This window comes from Melospiza georgiana, chromosome 5 (genome assembly GCF_028018845.1).
Source record: "Melospiza georgiana isolate bMelGeo1 chromosome 5, bMelGeo1.pri, whole genome shotgun sequence".
Lineage (NCBI taxonomy): Eukaryota > Metazoa > Chordata > Aves > Passeriformes > Passerellidae > Melospiza > Melospiza georgiana.
This window is the reverse complement of record NC_080434.1, coordinates 48,643,483-48,658,270: the sequence shown is the minus strand read 5'-3', so window position 1 is coordinate 48,658,270 and position 14,788 is coordinate 48,643,483. Positions and strand designations below refer to the sequence as shown.

At 37.1% G+C, this 14,788-nt stretch overlaps 1 protein-coding gene across 1 annotated transcript in view; it reads right to left on the bottom strand.

The window, feature by feature from the left end:
- Nucleotides 1-14,788, bottom strand: part of NFXL1 (nuclear transcription factor, X-box binding like 1) — a 44,974-nt gene that overhangs the window by 26,472 nt on the left and 3,714 nt on the right. Inside the window, exons 4-15 of the mRNA XM_058024823.1 lie at nucleotides 14,383-14,516; nucleotides 12,777-12,955; nucleotides 12,438-12,599; nucleotides 12,234-12,334; nucleotides 10,911-11,025; nucleotides 10,418-10,542; nucleotides 9,480-9,602; nucleotides 8,094-8,184; nucleotides 4,437-4,557; nucleotides 3,638-3,794; nucleotides 2,824-2,915; nucleotides 2,342-2,363 (exon numbers count right to left, since the gene is read on the bottom strand). Coding sequence (XP_057880806.1) covers nucleotides 2,342-2,363; nucleotides 2,824-2,915; nucleotides 3,638-3,794; nucleotides 4,437-4,557; nucleotides 8,094-8,184; nucleotides 9,480-9,602; nucleotides 10,418-10,542; nucleotides 10,911-11,025; nucleotides 12,234-12,334; nucleotides 12,438-12,599; nucleotides 12,777-12,955; nucleotides 14,383-14,516 — 1,422 coding nt within the window. The remainder of the gene's footprint in view (nucleotides 1-2,341; nucleotides 2,364-2,823; nucleotides 2,916-3,637; nucleotides 3,795-4,436; nucleotides 4,558-8,093; nucleotides 8,185-9,479; nucleotides 9,603-10,417; nucleotides 10,543-10,910; nucleotides 11,026-12,233; nucleotides 12,335-12,437; nucleotides 12,600-12,776; nucleotides 12,956-14,382; nucleotides 14,517-14,788) is intronic.

Genomic DNA, 14,788 nt, shown 5'->3' with positions numbered 1-14,788 from the left:
AATGCCAGAACATATAAGAGCTCAAACTAAATCAATCCCTTAAAAATACTTCCTAAATTAAGTACCAAATAGAAATAAAATAAAACAACCCCATACAAAACCTTCCCAATGAGCAACCAACTCCAATATCTACACAAATTAAATTTACTGTCCAAATATTAAAAAATTAGACAGTAGATCTGCTTGTTATACAAGTCCTAAGGTGTTTGCTTTTATTCTCAATTCTACACATTGTCATCAGGCATCCTGATAAAACACAGGAAGACTTTACAGCCTGCTTCATTCCTAGTTTCTTTCTTTTTTATCTCTTCCATTATAGGAGGTATAACAACAGTCCAACATAAGTAGTAGCATAGTACAGCAGAAAACACCTACTCACAGCCAAAGTTTGCTTAAGAAAATTGCTCCTACTACTTTTGCCACTTGTGAACAGTTCCCATCTTCCAGTGAAAATCCCCTCAGGAGCTGGACCCTTCTACTGGAGGGAAGCATTCCTAAATACATATGTTTTCTCTTATTAACAAAAGTAAATTAATTTGAGCTGAGATTATTTGTTAGGAACCAATGTGGCTGTAAAACAGTGAACAGACACTACATGTTTTTTTTTTTTTTTCTTTCCAGAGATCTCAGAGCAACACAAAAATGTACAATGAACACAAAATCCACTGCAAACAAAATACACTTCGTATACATATTAATGACTCATTCTTTTCCATAACTTCCACCAAAATCTCAAATAGGAGACAATTTCACTCGAGGAACTGCTGCACTTCAGCAGGAAGGTAGCACCGCCCTCTGCAGGCTGACAGAAGTCACAGTTCATCTACAGCACCATGCAGCATCAAAAAATCTAAACAATTAAAGTCAGCTGTAGACTCACAGGGATTTGTCCTTATTGTCTATGCAAATCCATATAGAAAACATGACCCAAAACCACTGGATAATTTTGCCAAGACTAGTATGCAACAGAAAGTGATTTTTTTTTTAATTATTCTGAAACAAGTAGTAATAAGTATGTACTAATTGTTGCTATGTTCTCTATTAAGGTAACAATACTGTCCTTCTGCTGTGAGGAAGGACAAACTTCACAGTCATCATCTGAACAGGACCAAATCCTTTTACACTGTCTAGATCACGTTCTAGACTGGGTCTATTGATCACAGCTTGCATTTTGTTTAACATAAATTCATGGAAGTTTGGGTGAGATTCGGGATGTCCTATCAAAAATCATGTCACTGACTAAATAACAAACTGGCTGTGGAAAAACAAAGCAAAGCCCATCTGTTTCAGCAACAAACAGACAAACACTGTTGATCTTTTCATCCACTTTCAGGACAAGCTTTTCTTCAGCAACCATCAAGCTGCAAAACAGCTCGATGGAAAAGCTGCATTCACAGCCGGGATGGGTTAGGAACATGCTGCCCCAACAGACTGCAGCTACATGGACACATGGTAACAACATTTGAAGGTGTCACCAAAACATAATCGAGGCACCATTACAACACACAGCAAGACATTATTAATAAAGGTAAAAGGAAAAAAAAAGAGGTATCTTCAATATTTTTGTATTTATTTAGTGTTTTCTACAATTTTTTACTTGCTTAAAATTATCCTCGGGATTTTTTTAATATAGTTAGTCAGGCTTTGACACTGAATTTATAGCAGACATACCAGTAGACAAAACCATAACAGCAAAATGGTTTTTTAAATTAGTTTAGCAATCATCTTCTGAAATCAAGAAAAGATACTTGACCTTACATTTTGTAACTTTTAGAAATTATTGTGAATCATGATGACAGCTACCAAGTTTCAATTAGATTCTCTTCTCACGTAAGCCAAAAGAGACAGCAAATCCATCTAGAACTAGAGAAGGCTACACACCAGAAAGATAAGTTATTAATTACCACTAAAGAAGTTTCCACTCTACTGTCTGACTTCATCCATGTGTGCTTAGACCCAAGTCACATGAGAATTTTCCTGTATGACATTATATTCCTAATCCTTTTAAAATACACACAGCAGTGCACAGAACTCAAGAGTGTGTGACAGAGAGAGAATACTAACTATAGAGTGAGGGGGGAAAACCATAAATATTTAATAAGAAGACCACCAAAAAACATTTAAACACAATTTAAACACCTGCAAGAAAACATAGGGAGCTACATAAATGATGAGTTTAAATTTCTGTCCATGAATATGTAAGCTGTTGTGTTAAAGTACTTGATCAGTTAAAAAATATTTATTAAAAATCTACTAATTTTTTTAATGCCTTTTGTTTTCCAGACTTACAAAGTAAGATAACTGCCATATTTCACTTCACAGGGCAGTTTCCATGACTCACCTCATGCTGTCCAAGACACTCCCTGTTAAAAAATAAAAAAAATCAGAGATTAGAAAATGCCTATTTCTTTCGGGGACTTCAAACAGCGACACTGCTTTTCACACAAAAATTAGTGCAATCTATTTTTTAAAAGTACAAACTAAGAAAATCACCCATCTATGCAGTTCAATGCCTCTCCCTTTTCAACACTTGTTTGGATTGCTGTGTTTTATAATGAAAATCTCAAAATTTGTTTCATTGCAAATTAATTGTAGTTGTATATGAAATCAGTTACTTTTTAGAAAGTAACCTGCTTTTCTTCTAAACAGCATCTTCTTTTTCTCTACTAATACACCATATTTTTCAGTTATTTCAGAGGTCTAGTCTGAAGAACAGTTATTTTTTAAAAAATATCCCTGATAACTTCTTGGACACAAAATAATTACCTTCCATATAAAAACTCCTTTTTTAATTTGCTTTTCTTATTTTATTTTACTACTTACACTGGTATAGGAACCTCACAGGGAGGGCATGGGAGTGCAGTCTGAATGAAGGCTGGCTCAGATGGCTGTTCCCAAGGCCCTGCAGACTGATGCTGAGAGCAAAAGACACCAGCTGAATACAAAACATAAATGGAACTATCTGCCTGACCATAAATAAATGTACAATCTAAAACCTTTCCAATTCTAAGAAATTCACTTTCTATTAACTAGCTTTTACTAATGGAAATCTCCACATCCCATATAGACAAAAAAATTACAGTTTTATCCTTAGTGTGGTTAGGGATAGGAAAATTAAGTCCTGTGGCTCCTAGTGCTAAAAATTAAGCACCAAGCCAAATGAAAAAGACCAGTAAAACAGTTCTAACCAGTTAATAAAGGTAAAAATATTTCAACTAGTAAGCTACTTCAATTACCATCATGCAGTGCATAACACATGTTATGTTATGTTATGTTAAAAACTGCCAATATCTGACCTCTTAACTTGTGCAAAATTTGATGGTTTTGTGAATACCACACTTAAATTTTTTTTGGTTCTTATGCTAAAAGCAATTGCTTAAAGCTGAAATTAAATGTTTTTAATACAACTCCAACAAGAATCTTATCTTTTGAGCAATTCAAGTATGTATTACGAAATTAGCTAGATTGCAACAAAGGAGCTAGAACCACTTAGCATCATGCTGAGCAGTATGCCTACCCTGTGGGCTTGATTATGTGTTTACTCTGAACTCCAAAAGCCCCAAAACAGAAGATTCAGGTCAAACTGATGCTCATTGTTCAAACACAGATAATGCACCATTTTTCACTGTTTACTTACTGAGCCTGTTTGCTTCACAAGTGCCTCATCATGGCAGGAAACAGGGCACAAATGGCCACAGGTTAAGGTTTTCTGGCAGGGCTGGCGACACGGAGGGCACCGCCCAAAGTGACAGTAGTGTTTCTCCTGGGTAGGATGGTGACAGGTAGGTGGCCGACTGAAGTAAAATCCAAGAATGAATCAATATGACAGCAGGAAATACAAAGTTACAGTCACTGGGCAAGTATGTTCAACATAAAAAGAACTGAAATGAAAAAGCTCTTGGTGTTTTTTGTGAATTAGTTTACTTTTCATCTTCAGCGGGTTGTTAACCTTACAATAAAATTAGAGAGGAATTCTAAATAAAATATCAGAGTTGGTTTACATATTCAAACAGCTGTTTCAATCCTAATTCTACTCTGCACTACATAATCTTGCTACATCCCAGCAGAAAATATTCTTTTTCTTTTGCTAGTTTTCTAGATAAACTGCCTCACTGAGGTACTTCAAAACATACCAGAGGAGACTTGAAGAAATGAGCTGGTCTACAGAGTTGGAAGAGCTTGGTGAGACAGAATGTCCCCCCCATGAGGCAGGCAAGCTGCTCATGAAACCTCTGTGTTTCATGACAATGACAATCTGATAGGAGAGATTATTGCTAATCTGCATCGGCAAAGTCGGGGATTCAGAAGACTGAGAAGTAATAACTGTAATCAGATAATGAACAAATTTTGCCTTTCAAGGTATATTTTACCACTTTCTTTAAGAACACTTTAAACTCCACTAAAGAACAGGAAACAGACCCACTTTCTATACTGACCTGCACAGTTGCTTGCACTTGGGAGGTTTGATGGTGCGCTCTCTGCCGCAGGGCACTTTGATGACAGTTTTTCCACAATTGCATTTCACATCTACAGTCTCCGGACATGGATTACAACTACCTAAAAATAAATATATTAACAATGTGAAAGGCAAGTCAGAGATAACCCTTTTAACACATTTATAAAAGAAACCCAGTTATTTGGATCACACAACACTTAAATGTTTTCAATTTGTATTTCAGTTTTACATACCTATGAAGAAATGTCATCTTTCATCTAAATTCAGAAAGGGACACTGAAAAACTGGTACAATAAAGTTGTGCAGATTTAGTATGATATTCATGCTCAGCCCATGTATAATGAATGCTTCCTCCCTGACAACATCTTCCATCTCTATAAAGTTAGGAATCTAATGCATTTTAAAAACTGTATCTGTAAAAGATCTATGTTTTAATTCATAACTCTCCCACACCATTTCTTCACCAAGTGACAACTGCTAAGTTTTATTATTGAGTAATTTAAAAGCAAGAATATGAATCTGCTAAAAAAAGCAAAGATGTCAGATTTTAGCTTACTAATCATGTTGCATTCTGAAGCTTTAAAGAAAACAACTGAAGACATTTACAGCAAAAAATTTTAAGCAATTCTGACTTGTTAGCAGGATCTGAAAAGCAGAATTTCAAGAAGCAGATGTCTCACTGGCAAAAGGCTGCTGAAGAGAAAAGGATGGAAGCACTACAGTCTTCATATTGCAAAGTAAATTAAATAAGACTGTAGTGTTCAGCATGCACAGAAACAGAGAATCATTTGGGCTGGAAGAGATCTTAAAGATGATTTAGATCCAACCCCTCTGCCATGGGCAGGGACACATTTCACTAGACTACACTGCTCATAGTCCCTCCCTCAAAACACTGCCAGGGATGGAGCATCCAAAAATCCTCTGGACAACCAGTTCCAATGCCTCACCACTCTCACAGCAAAAAAATCTCTTCCTAATCTAATCTAATCTAATCTAATCTAATCTAATCTAATCTAATCTAATCTAATCTAATCTAATCTAATCTAATCTAATCATATTCTCTTTTCACTGAAAGAATTGTCCTGCCCCTTGTCCAGCCACTGCCTGTCTTTGTAAAAAGTCCCTCTCCATCTTTCTTGTAGGCTGCCTTAGGGACTGGAAGGCTGCCAGTCGCCTCCAGGTTTAATAACCCTAATTCTCTCACCCTTTTCCCTCACAGGAGAGGTGCCCATACCTCTCACCATCTTAGTGGCCCTTCTCTGGACTCTCTCCAACAGGTCCACGTCCTTCCTGTGCTAGGACCCCAGAGTTGGATGCAACTTCATGTGGGGTCTCACCAGAGCAGAGCAGAGGGGCAGAATCCCCTCCCTGCCCTGCTGCCCATGGGGCTCTGGATGCAGCCAGGACACCTTTGGCTCTCTGGGCTGTGAGTGCCCATGGCTGGGTCATGTCCAGCCTCTCACAGTACCCTCAAGTCCCTCTCAGCAGGGCTGCTCTGGATCTGTTCATCCCTCAGCCTATGTTGATACCAGGGACTGCCCCAACCCTGGGGTGCAGCACCTTGCACCTGGTTGGTAAACATCATGAGATTCCATGGGCCCCCTTCTCAAGCTTGTCCAGCTACTTTTGCAAAATAAACCAAAGGTCTAAAGCTATAGTGCCCAGAGTGGCTAATATGTCTACAATTCACTTAAATATCCTGTTAAGGAAGACAACTGGCTACATTCTCAAAAATACAGAAAGGCAGAGATCAGAGATTCAGAGAGCCTGAAGGCAAGGTGAGCGCACACTGCTCTCAAATCAAGCATTATAATGTACTACAGTAGGAAGCAAAACATTTCTATTCCCTGGCAACATACTGTAAATTTCAGCAGGCACAATAAATATTTAAGAAAAGAAGGAAAAAAAAAAAAACCAAAAACATGAACAGAATAGATTAAGTTACCTTTTTCCTGCTAAAGGCCAAGTGTTTATTATCACCAACCTCTAAAAATGCTGAGATTTGGTGCCTTTTAAAGGACCCTATCTGAGAAGTTATTTTCTATGAGGCATTATTTCCTTTAATATCAGTGGTCACTGCAATCTGACAGCCCATAGGAAAATTACCCTGACCTGGTATTATATACTAAAGATAAAATAATTAATCATAACTTTCAGTAGCTATTAAAATATTGGTATATAGGGAGAAACAACTGAATATAAATATTTTTATATTAAAATAATTGCCTTTATAAGGAATACTTTCAAACATTTATGAAGATGTTACAAACTGTACAGGACTGTATTTTGTTAAAACACAGAGAATTTAGAAAAGAAAATAAATGTATCATCTGGTATCATTAGTGATTACCTTCATTATATGCAACTTTAGTGAGTAAATAGATAATTATGTTCTTTTGACAAGTTATTCTTCAAAGTGTATATATTTGTTATTTACATTCTCAAGGATCACTTTTGCTTTCTTACAGACATTGCTTTATTGTTTTCATGTTAATTACTAGAAATCTTTGTCACTTTTAGCCAGCAGCACCAAATACAAACAATCATTCAACATAAAAGCTTATCCCATAATACAACATAAGCTCTTGAGTTTTCCTATCAGAATTTTATTCTAGAATTTAGTTATCAACCAAACTAACATGGAAAAGCAATGTTACCAGCTTTCTTCTGACAGTACACCAAAAAAATTACATATTTCCAAGATTTTAGAGAGGGGATGGAGAAGAAAGGGAAGGGAAAGAGAATAGGGGGCACAGTATACAGAGAAAAACCAAACTACTAGTTTATTGTGACAGATTTAATAGCAAGTTAACAGGTACAACTACCACATTTACCTATCCTCTTCTCCTAAGAGTCACTGCCTCAGAAGGAAGACTGGCTGAACAAGTTGTGATTTATTTCCTGAGTCATTGCAATTTATACTTCAGAATACTAAGGAAAATTACAGAGGCTACTTGGCTGCTGTTTCAGCAGGGCAGCAGCTTCTGTGGGGAAAATTGCTGAGAGGGCAGACAATTTTCCAGTCATTCCAATTTAACCCCCTACCAAGCCAATGTCCAAGCAATCTGCCAGGTAATTTTGCCCATTTCCAGCATCTTTCTAACCAAGGTCACTGGATTCCAAAGCAAACTTTTTTGTTATCCTTCTCAGTCAGTAACAAGTTCTTATTTTCTTTTACCAATAGGATACCGATATATATTCAAACTCCATCATATTTTTTTTTTCATTTTAAGCCCACTTGTACCACATGTTGCATTCTAGGATTTTTTAAAACTGTCCAGACTCAATCAGCAGCAGTCATTTCTTGTATGCATTTGGACTTTGTTATGCATATTCAGTGAACAGAATTATTGAGAAATGGAAGTCAAGCCATGGCTTTTGTATTACACAACTGGAAAGGAGACAGGAGCATTTTCAGAGGAAAAGTATTAAGCAAAATCACCACATAAAAATTGAGGTTGCCACTATGTAAGTCCTTAAGTTCTAACCAGCACTTTCAAACACACTGCCCCCACAAAAAGCCCACATGCAACAATGGAGAGAATTTATTAAGCACTACACACAGTCATGCAAGCATGAAATTTGGCAAAAAATAAGCAATATTCCATCACTACAGGGATTCTTCACCTGTTCTTACCTCTGTGGCAGCCTGAAGGGCATTTGTGATTTCTGCAGCCAAGAGTCCGCCCGCAGACTTGATCACAAGGTGGACAGTTTCCAGAACAGCACTATTAAAAAAAGCCCCATGAAATCTAATAACTGGACACTGATATTTTTGGTGTACACTTTCCCTCTTCTACTATCTCATTTTTTCAATACTTATTTTAAAAAAAAGTCAGTGTAATTTAGTCAAATTTCCTCAAACCCATTCCAGTAAAAAGGCTACCTGTGAAGTGGTCTAAAATTTTTTTTTATTACAAAATAACAAGAGAACGCATTTTAATGTATCATTTCAACACATTAAAAAGGCAGAGGGCTTCAAAAAAGCATAAAGCTCAAAATATTATAATATTTTAATCACAAATAATTTCAGAAGATAGGACATCTAACAGTTCACCTCATTATTCTGCAATTTCTTCCACTTTTGTGCTCTATTGTCCCCAGCACAAAAATGTTGCTAACCATTTTTTTATACACCCTTTACCTCTGTAGTAAAGGCAGGTAATTTCAAAACCAGTTATTTATTTTCTATTCCTAAATCTGTAACATGAAAGAATCAAAAAATTTCATAAAATCATCACATCAGTGGATGTTGTATCAGGAGAGAACATCACCTTTTCTATTAACTTGAAAAGTACCTTCCAACAAGAAACCTCGATTTTCCACCATGGAGGTGTCAACATTGCATTTACTTGTTTTGTAATCTTTTTACATAAAATAAATTTACCACAACAATAATATTCAAAAATACTTTAAGAGTTCAACTGTATTTTTTCATGCCTGTTTGTGGTAAGTAGTCCAACTTTCCCAAAGTATTAATTCAAAACTAGGAGGCAACTCTCAGGCTCTCTTGAATGAATAAACTGAAAAGATATTTCTGATACTTTTGACTTCAAATAAGAAGTGAAACAAATCTCCAATTCCCAACTGTCAGACCACTGCTGCTTGCGCTGCTGTGTATGTGGGATGGAATGCTGGGCTGTGAAAAATAAAGAGTGTGTCCCTGACAAAATTTTAAGTGTTTCCCAGCTCTTCCTGCAAAGCAGGGAAATAAATTGATTTAACTGCCGCAGAAAGCATAAAGCATCAGTGACTACTCAAGAACCTGACAGCAAAACTGCCTTCAGGAACTGTAGAGTTGTCAAAATCCCCTCCCTGCTTATAAGGCCAGTGAGTGTTACTTGATGTCATCCTTTTCAGAGAATTCTGGTACATTCAAAACTAATTTCAGTGACATGGAAGAAAATTCCTCTTGCTACACAGTAACATGAGGTGGAGCAACAAGTTGATGTGGTTTTATCTAGACTTTTTTCACAAGTCAGCTAAACAATGCATTTGAGAAAGATCATCTGTGGGCTCTCACCTTCCTGCGGCACTGGTGCTTCTGGCAGTCGCGGATTTTGGTGCACTTGGTTTCACACAGGTATGGCTTATGGCACGGCATGCGCTTGGTGTGCTTCCCACAGCGACACTGCTTCTCAACCTCCTGGGCACCAGCACAGGCAAAAAAAGCAGGGTGTTTTTCATATAAGAGGGAAAAAAAGGAAAATAAAATGTTCTACTACTATCTGTAAAGGAAAGTTTGAGGAAAAGTAACATTACACTGCATACACAAGGCAAGCGTGTCCTGCAAGATAAGTGTAACTGCAAAACAAATTAGTACAAAAGAGTACCTCTCCTGCACATGAAAGTAGATTCACCCCTAGTGTATACATATAATTTAAGAAGTAGATGAGCAGGTTTATCTGACCTTCATCACGGCTGTCAAGTGATGATTACTATCACCTAGATTTTGTAGCCAAAGCTGATTCAGGAAGAGACAGCTGAGACCTGACAGAGCAATGGCTTTGTAGGCCAGACCACAGAAGCTCCAGAGATATCTAGAGCACAGTAAATTTCTTACTATTAATTTTCTTACAAAGAAGAAAATAGTGTTATTTTATACCACCTTCCATCTCACTAATGAAGGAATATCATAGAAAGACAAAGCCAGAAGGAAGCTAGAAAAGATAGGGGAAATTTGTCTTTTAGGGCATAATAATTTTAAAAAAATGAAATAAATCCAAGCTAAAGCAATACCCTCATCCACAGGTGCAGCCTCAACTCAATACAGTGCTCAACTACTTACTCAGAGTTGTGTTGAGGTGGGAGGGGAATAATGAAAGAACATGTAGTTTTTAATAAACAGAGTGACAGATTTTGTGATAGATGTGATTTCATTTTCCTTAGGTGACTTGCACTGTTCCAGGCACATAGTTGAAGAGCCCAAACAAAATGTGAACCTGATAAAGTAAGACTAACCTGTCTGCATATTTCACAGGGACCCCGATGACAGCGCTGTGAACATTTATGGATTCCACATTCCAGAACTTTGTCACAACTATCACCACAGGTGGGCACATCTTCTGTACAAGGCAATGTGAACTCTAAATGAAGAGAGGAAAGTACAAGTAAACATTTAGGGAACAAAAAAAAAAAGGCCAAAATATTTAGGAAAAAAATGCAACGTATAGTAAGTTCAAATGACAGTTGTCTTTTGTTTTTTTCAAAGCTTCCTTAGATTTACTTAGTTATTCCCATCAAAAATTAAACCCCTGGTGCTAAATAAAGCTTTGAAAGCCATGCAAAAAAAAGTTAATGTACTGTCATGGTTGACAGTGAGAACTTTTTATGGACCCTGCCCTGCAGAATTAGCCTAAACCACCGACTGTGAAAGACTGGAGGACTTTTTATTCAATTTATCATTAAAAAAAAAAAAAAAAAAAAAAAAAAAAAAAAAAAAAGAGTAGCTTACTTGTTTTTCCACATGGGCAGGACCTTTTTCCAGAACGAGGACAGTCTCCACAGGGACCAGCATGACAAACTTGTTCACATGTGTGATTGCCACATGGCAAACACTTCCCACACACCTGAGAAATTCAGAGAAATCAGTGAATGCAATGAAATAGAACTACATACCAAACCAAAGCAAGCCAAGGGTAAAAAGCAGGAGTGAAATGCTTCTGGATGGAATTTCACTTTTTCTGAGTTTTGTTAATGAATGTTGTATTTTCCAGATTCACGAAATAAAACTGATTGTCCCTGCAGTGATCCTGCCTGGAAGGCCACAGTACAGTGAGGAGTTGGTGATTCACAAAACCTGAGTAGTTGCTGAGCTGCACCTACAGCTGCACCTACAGCTCAGCCTTCAGGCCTGCATTGTGGGCACACAGGCTTTGGCCACAGGATAAACTTACTGTACACAAGAGAGTGGAGGCACCTCCCACTTGGTACAGTGATTATGCTGTCTGCATGTCCTTGCCTTTATCTAAAGAGCAGCAAGAAGTTCTCATCTGAACAGCCTTTGTGTTTGACTGTAGAAATTATGATCAAGGATGCTTTCCTCTTGTAAGATCCTCCAATAACTTTCAACAACCAAAGTGGGGTCTGCACTGTATGCTGCACATCTATCATGGCCCATTCAATGCTGCACAGCTTGGGGGTTCCAGAGATCTAAAGTGACATGCTAGTCTTTAGATTATACTCCTTTTCTCTACAGTGTTAGCTGAAATAAACTGCATTTTAACTGATACTTCACAGAGGCCAAGTACCTTCCTTACTGGGACCAGAATGGCCAAGTACCCCCTGATACAGCCTCCCCTCCACCACTTAATTTTTAAAATTATTTTTATTTTTTCCAGTCTGTCAATCCATAGCCTTGGTCTTAAGCACAGGCTGCAAATACACTTCAAAGAATTAATCACAAGCTTTCATTCTGCTACAGTCCTAAAATTAGGTATGAAACTCTTGTCTGCTAAGCTGTGGTTTCATTCTTATTTTTGAAGGCAACAGCTGAAATTTCAACCTCAAATAAAAGCAAAAGAGTATACAAAGTTAAATTCACTACTAGAGTAACCCCAGAACAATTCCAGAACAGTAACATTTTAACTATTATAGAAAATTAATGGAGCCACCAATTAAATCTCTACTCAAACAATGCTGTTTATATTTTTAATTTGTACACTTCCGAAAGCTAATTTTTTTTTCTTACTGAATACATTTTTCCAATCCTTAATACATCAAGTAATCAAATTTTATAAAGGTGAGAAATCTGTTTAAAAGGATAGGTTCAACATACCTGATCACACTGCCACTGAGGGCTTGCACAAAGCCTCTCTGCTGTCTGTCTCCCACAGATACACCGTTGTTTACTGACACGTGGACAAGGCTGACAATCTCCTGCATGCAATTGCAAAGTGACGCAGAATAGGAATTGCAAAACAATGATGTATCTTCACAACAGAAACAGCTACTGCTCTGAAATTTAAAAAGGTTGGCCTACCTGCATGACAGGGATTCTCACAAACATGCTGTCCACACAGCAGCGTTCGCCCACACGGCAGGCGGCAAGACCACGCCTTGGCACTGCACCGCCGGGGCACTGCTCTGGCCTTCTTACAGTGACACGTTGTTGTGACCATCTTTGGGCAAGGTGGACATGGTCCTAATGACAGGAAAAACAGCATCTTGTTAATGACCATTCATCTTGTTAATGACCATTCAGCATTGACTACATCGCTTCTATTCTGGGAATTTTAAATATACTTAAGAGATGCTAAGTTGAACTGTATAACAGGTATCTAAATACAGGTCACACAACCAAGAAACACAAAGGATTTACCTGGATGACAAAGCAGCAAACATTTATGACCACAGGAAGGTTTGAATTCCCTCTCACATATTTGACCACAGGAGTGAGGTACCAGCCATGGGTCCACTGCTGGATTCTCCACTTTTCCACAGTAACAGTAATACCTACTGGGAGTTTCAGAGCGTTTGTATTCAAACCTACATTTTGGACTAAAACAAGGGGAAAAGGAGTCAAAACAAAAACAACTTCTTAAAACAATTAAAAAAAAAAAAAGCAGTTTTATCATTTTGGCTTCCCAAGACTGTTTCAATGCTACCAATTAATATTTTTACAGCAACTATAATGAATAACAAAAATATACAGTAAAACAGAAAAAAAAGTCTTTCTATATGTCAGATATTATAATACATTAATTAGAATGTCTAAGGAATTGCTTTGTTAATGCAATTTATCTTCTCTAAGAATACATATAGGCAAAAATAAGCACAGCAAAAATCAGAACAGTTTTTATGTCAAGTAATATCAAAAGAACCTATGCAACAGTTAACCTACTTAAATAGAACCAATTAAATAAAGGATTAAAAACCAGGGGTTTACTAGTAGCAGTCTATTAGTCATGTAAAACAAAGTTTAGCAATGCTATTAAAACCAAGCATACTAATTAGAATTTTATATGAAAAAATTTAGATTCAAGATGTACACCTTCATTGTTCATCCCTGATGTTGAGAGAAGTTAAAAAAATAATTATTGATAAAGGTAGACAGACACTAGAGGCCTGGGATTTATAAAGTGCCACAGGCCCAACAGGCCCCACAGAAGCCATGAACAAAGGAGGCAACACGAGGAAGGAGAAACAAAGCAATTCACATTGCTGGCTACACTGAGAAAAGACAACAGACAAGAAAGTCCCCCTCAGAGAAGAACAGAAAGATTCTGAAACACCTATGCACTCATTTTTATCAATTAAAACACCACTTTGCCCTGATATAATATATTACAGACCATGAACCATTTGTCTATAGTGATAGCATAGTTTTAGCATGTCCTTACATGTAAAATAAAATACCATTTGCCTGAAGATGCATTATCAACTTGAGATGCTGCCAGACAACAACTGACACTTTATTACCTAAACAAAACTGCTTAGGAAACTGTATTCATGTAGCCACATTATTACCTCCTTCTTTATACCATCTCAAGGAAAACTGCAAGACCTAATTTAATGTTTGGATTATAACGAGACTAAAAAAAATAAACAAATCCCTACATCTTGCTATTTGACAATATTTTTTAAACTTATTTCATGGTGCCAACTTTAAAAGTGAAAAATATGTAAAGCCATTCAGAAATAAATATCAGAAGTTGAGACACATGACAGATAAGTTACCTTCCAAGAGGTTAAAACAAATTTGATGCAGCAAGGTTTTAGTTACAGTGTGAAATTTTTCTGATTCATGTTAACAGAAACTTACATAATTTTAAAAAGCAAAGAAAAGTCAGCCTTCTGAACAGTTTTTTTTTGTTGTTGTTGTTGTTGTGCACATGATGTACAAATACCACTCCTTCTAAAGGAACACCAGTTTGCCTGGTCTTCCCAACAGAAATAACTTTGTAAATGTACCATGAGGAGCTCACCATGGCCAGGGATAGTCTTTCTTCCCAAAGTCATCATCTGTCAGAGGAGAAGATACAAGGAAGAGGCTGTCCTTGGCCCACTTTTGGATACACACCAGATGAAATATACAAAAGCATCCACAACAGCTCCAGACCTAAAGAGCAGACATCAAGCACCAATTGCTTTAAATTAGGTTTCTGTTTCCACTGATGAAAATCCATAACATCTGAAGAAATACTTCCCTTCCAAAATGGTTTTTCAAAGATAGATTATACCCACTGTTAGATCAGTACATAGATTCATACCTGTTACAGATTCATATCTGTAATCTTTTTTTCAACTCCCGTAGGAAGTTTTTGCCAAGGCTGATGGAGCCCAAAGTACTCAGATAATCAGAGAAATGTTGATTTAAACACTATTGGAGGT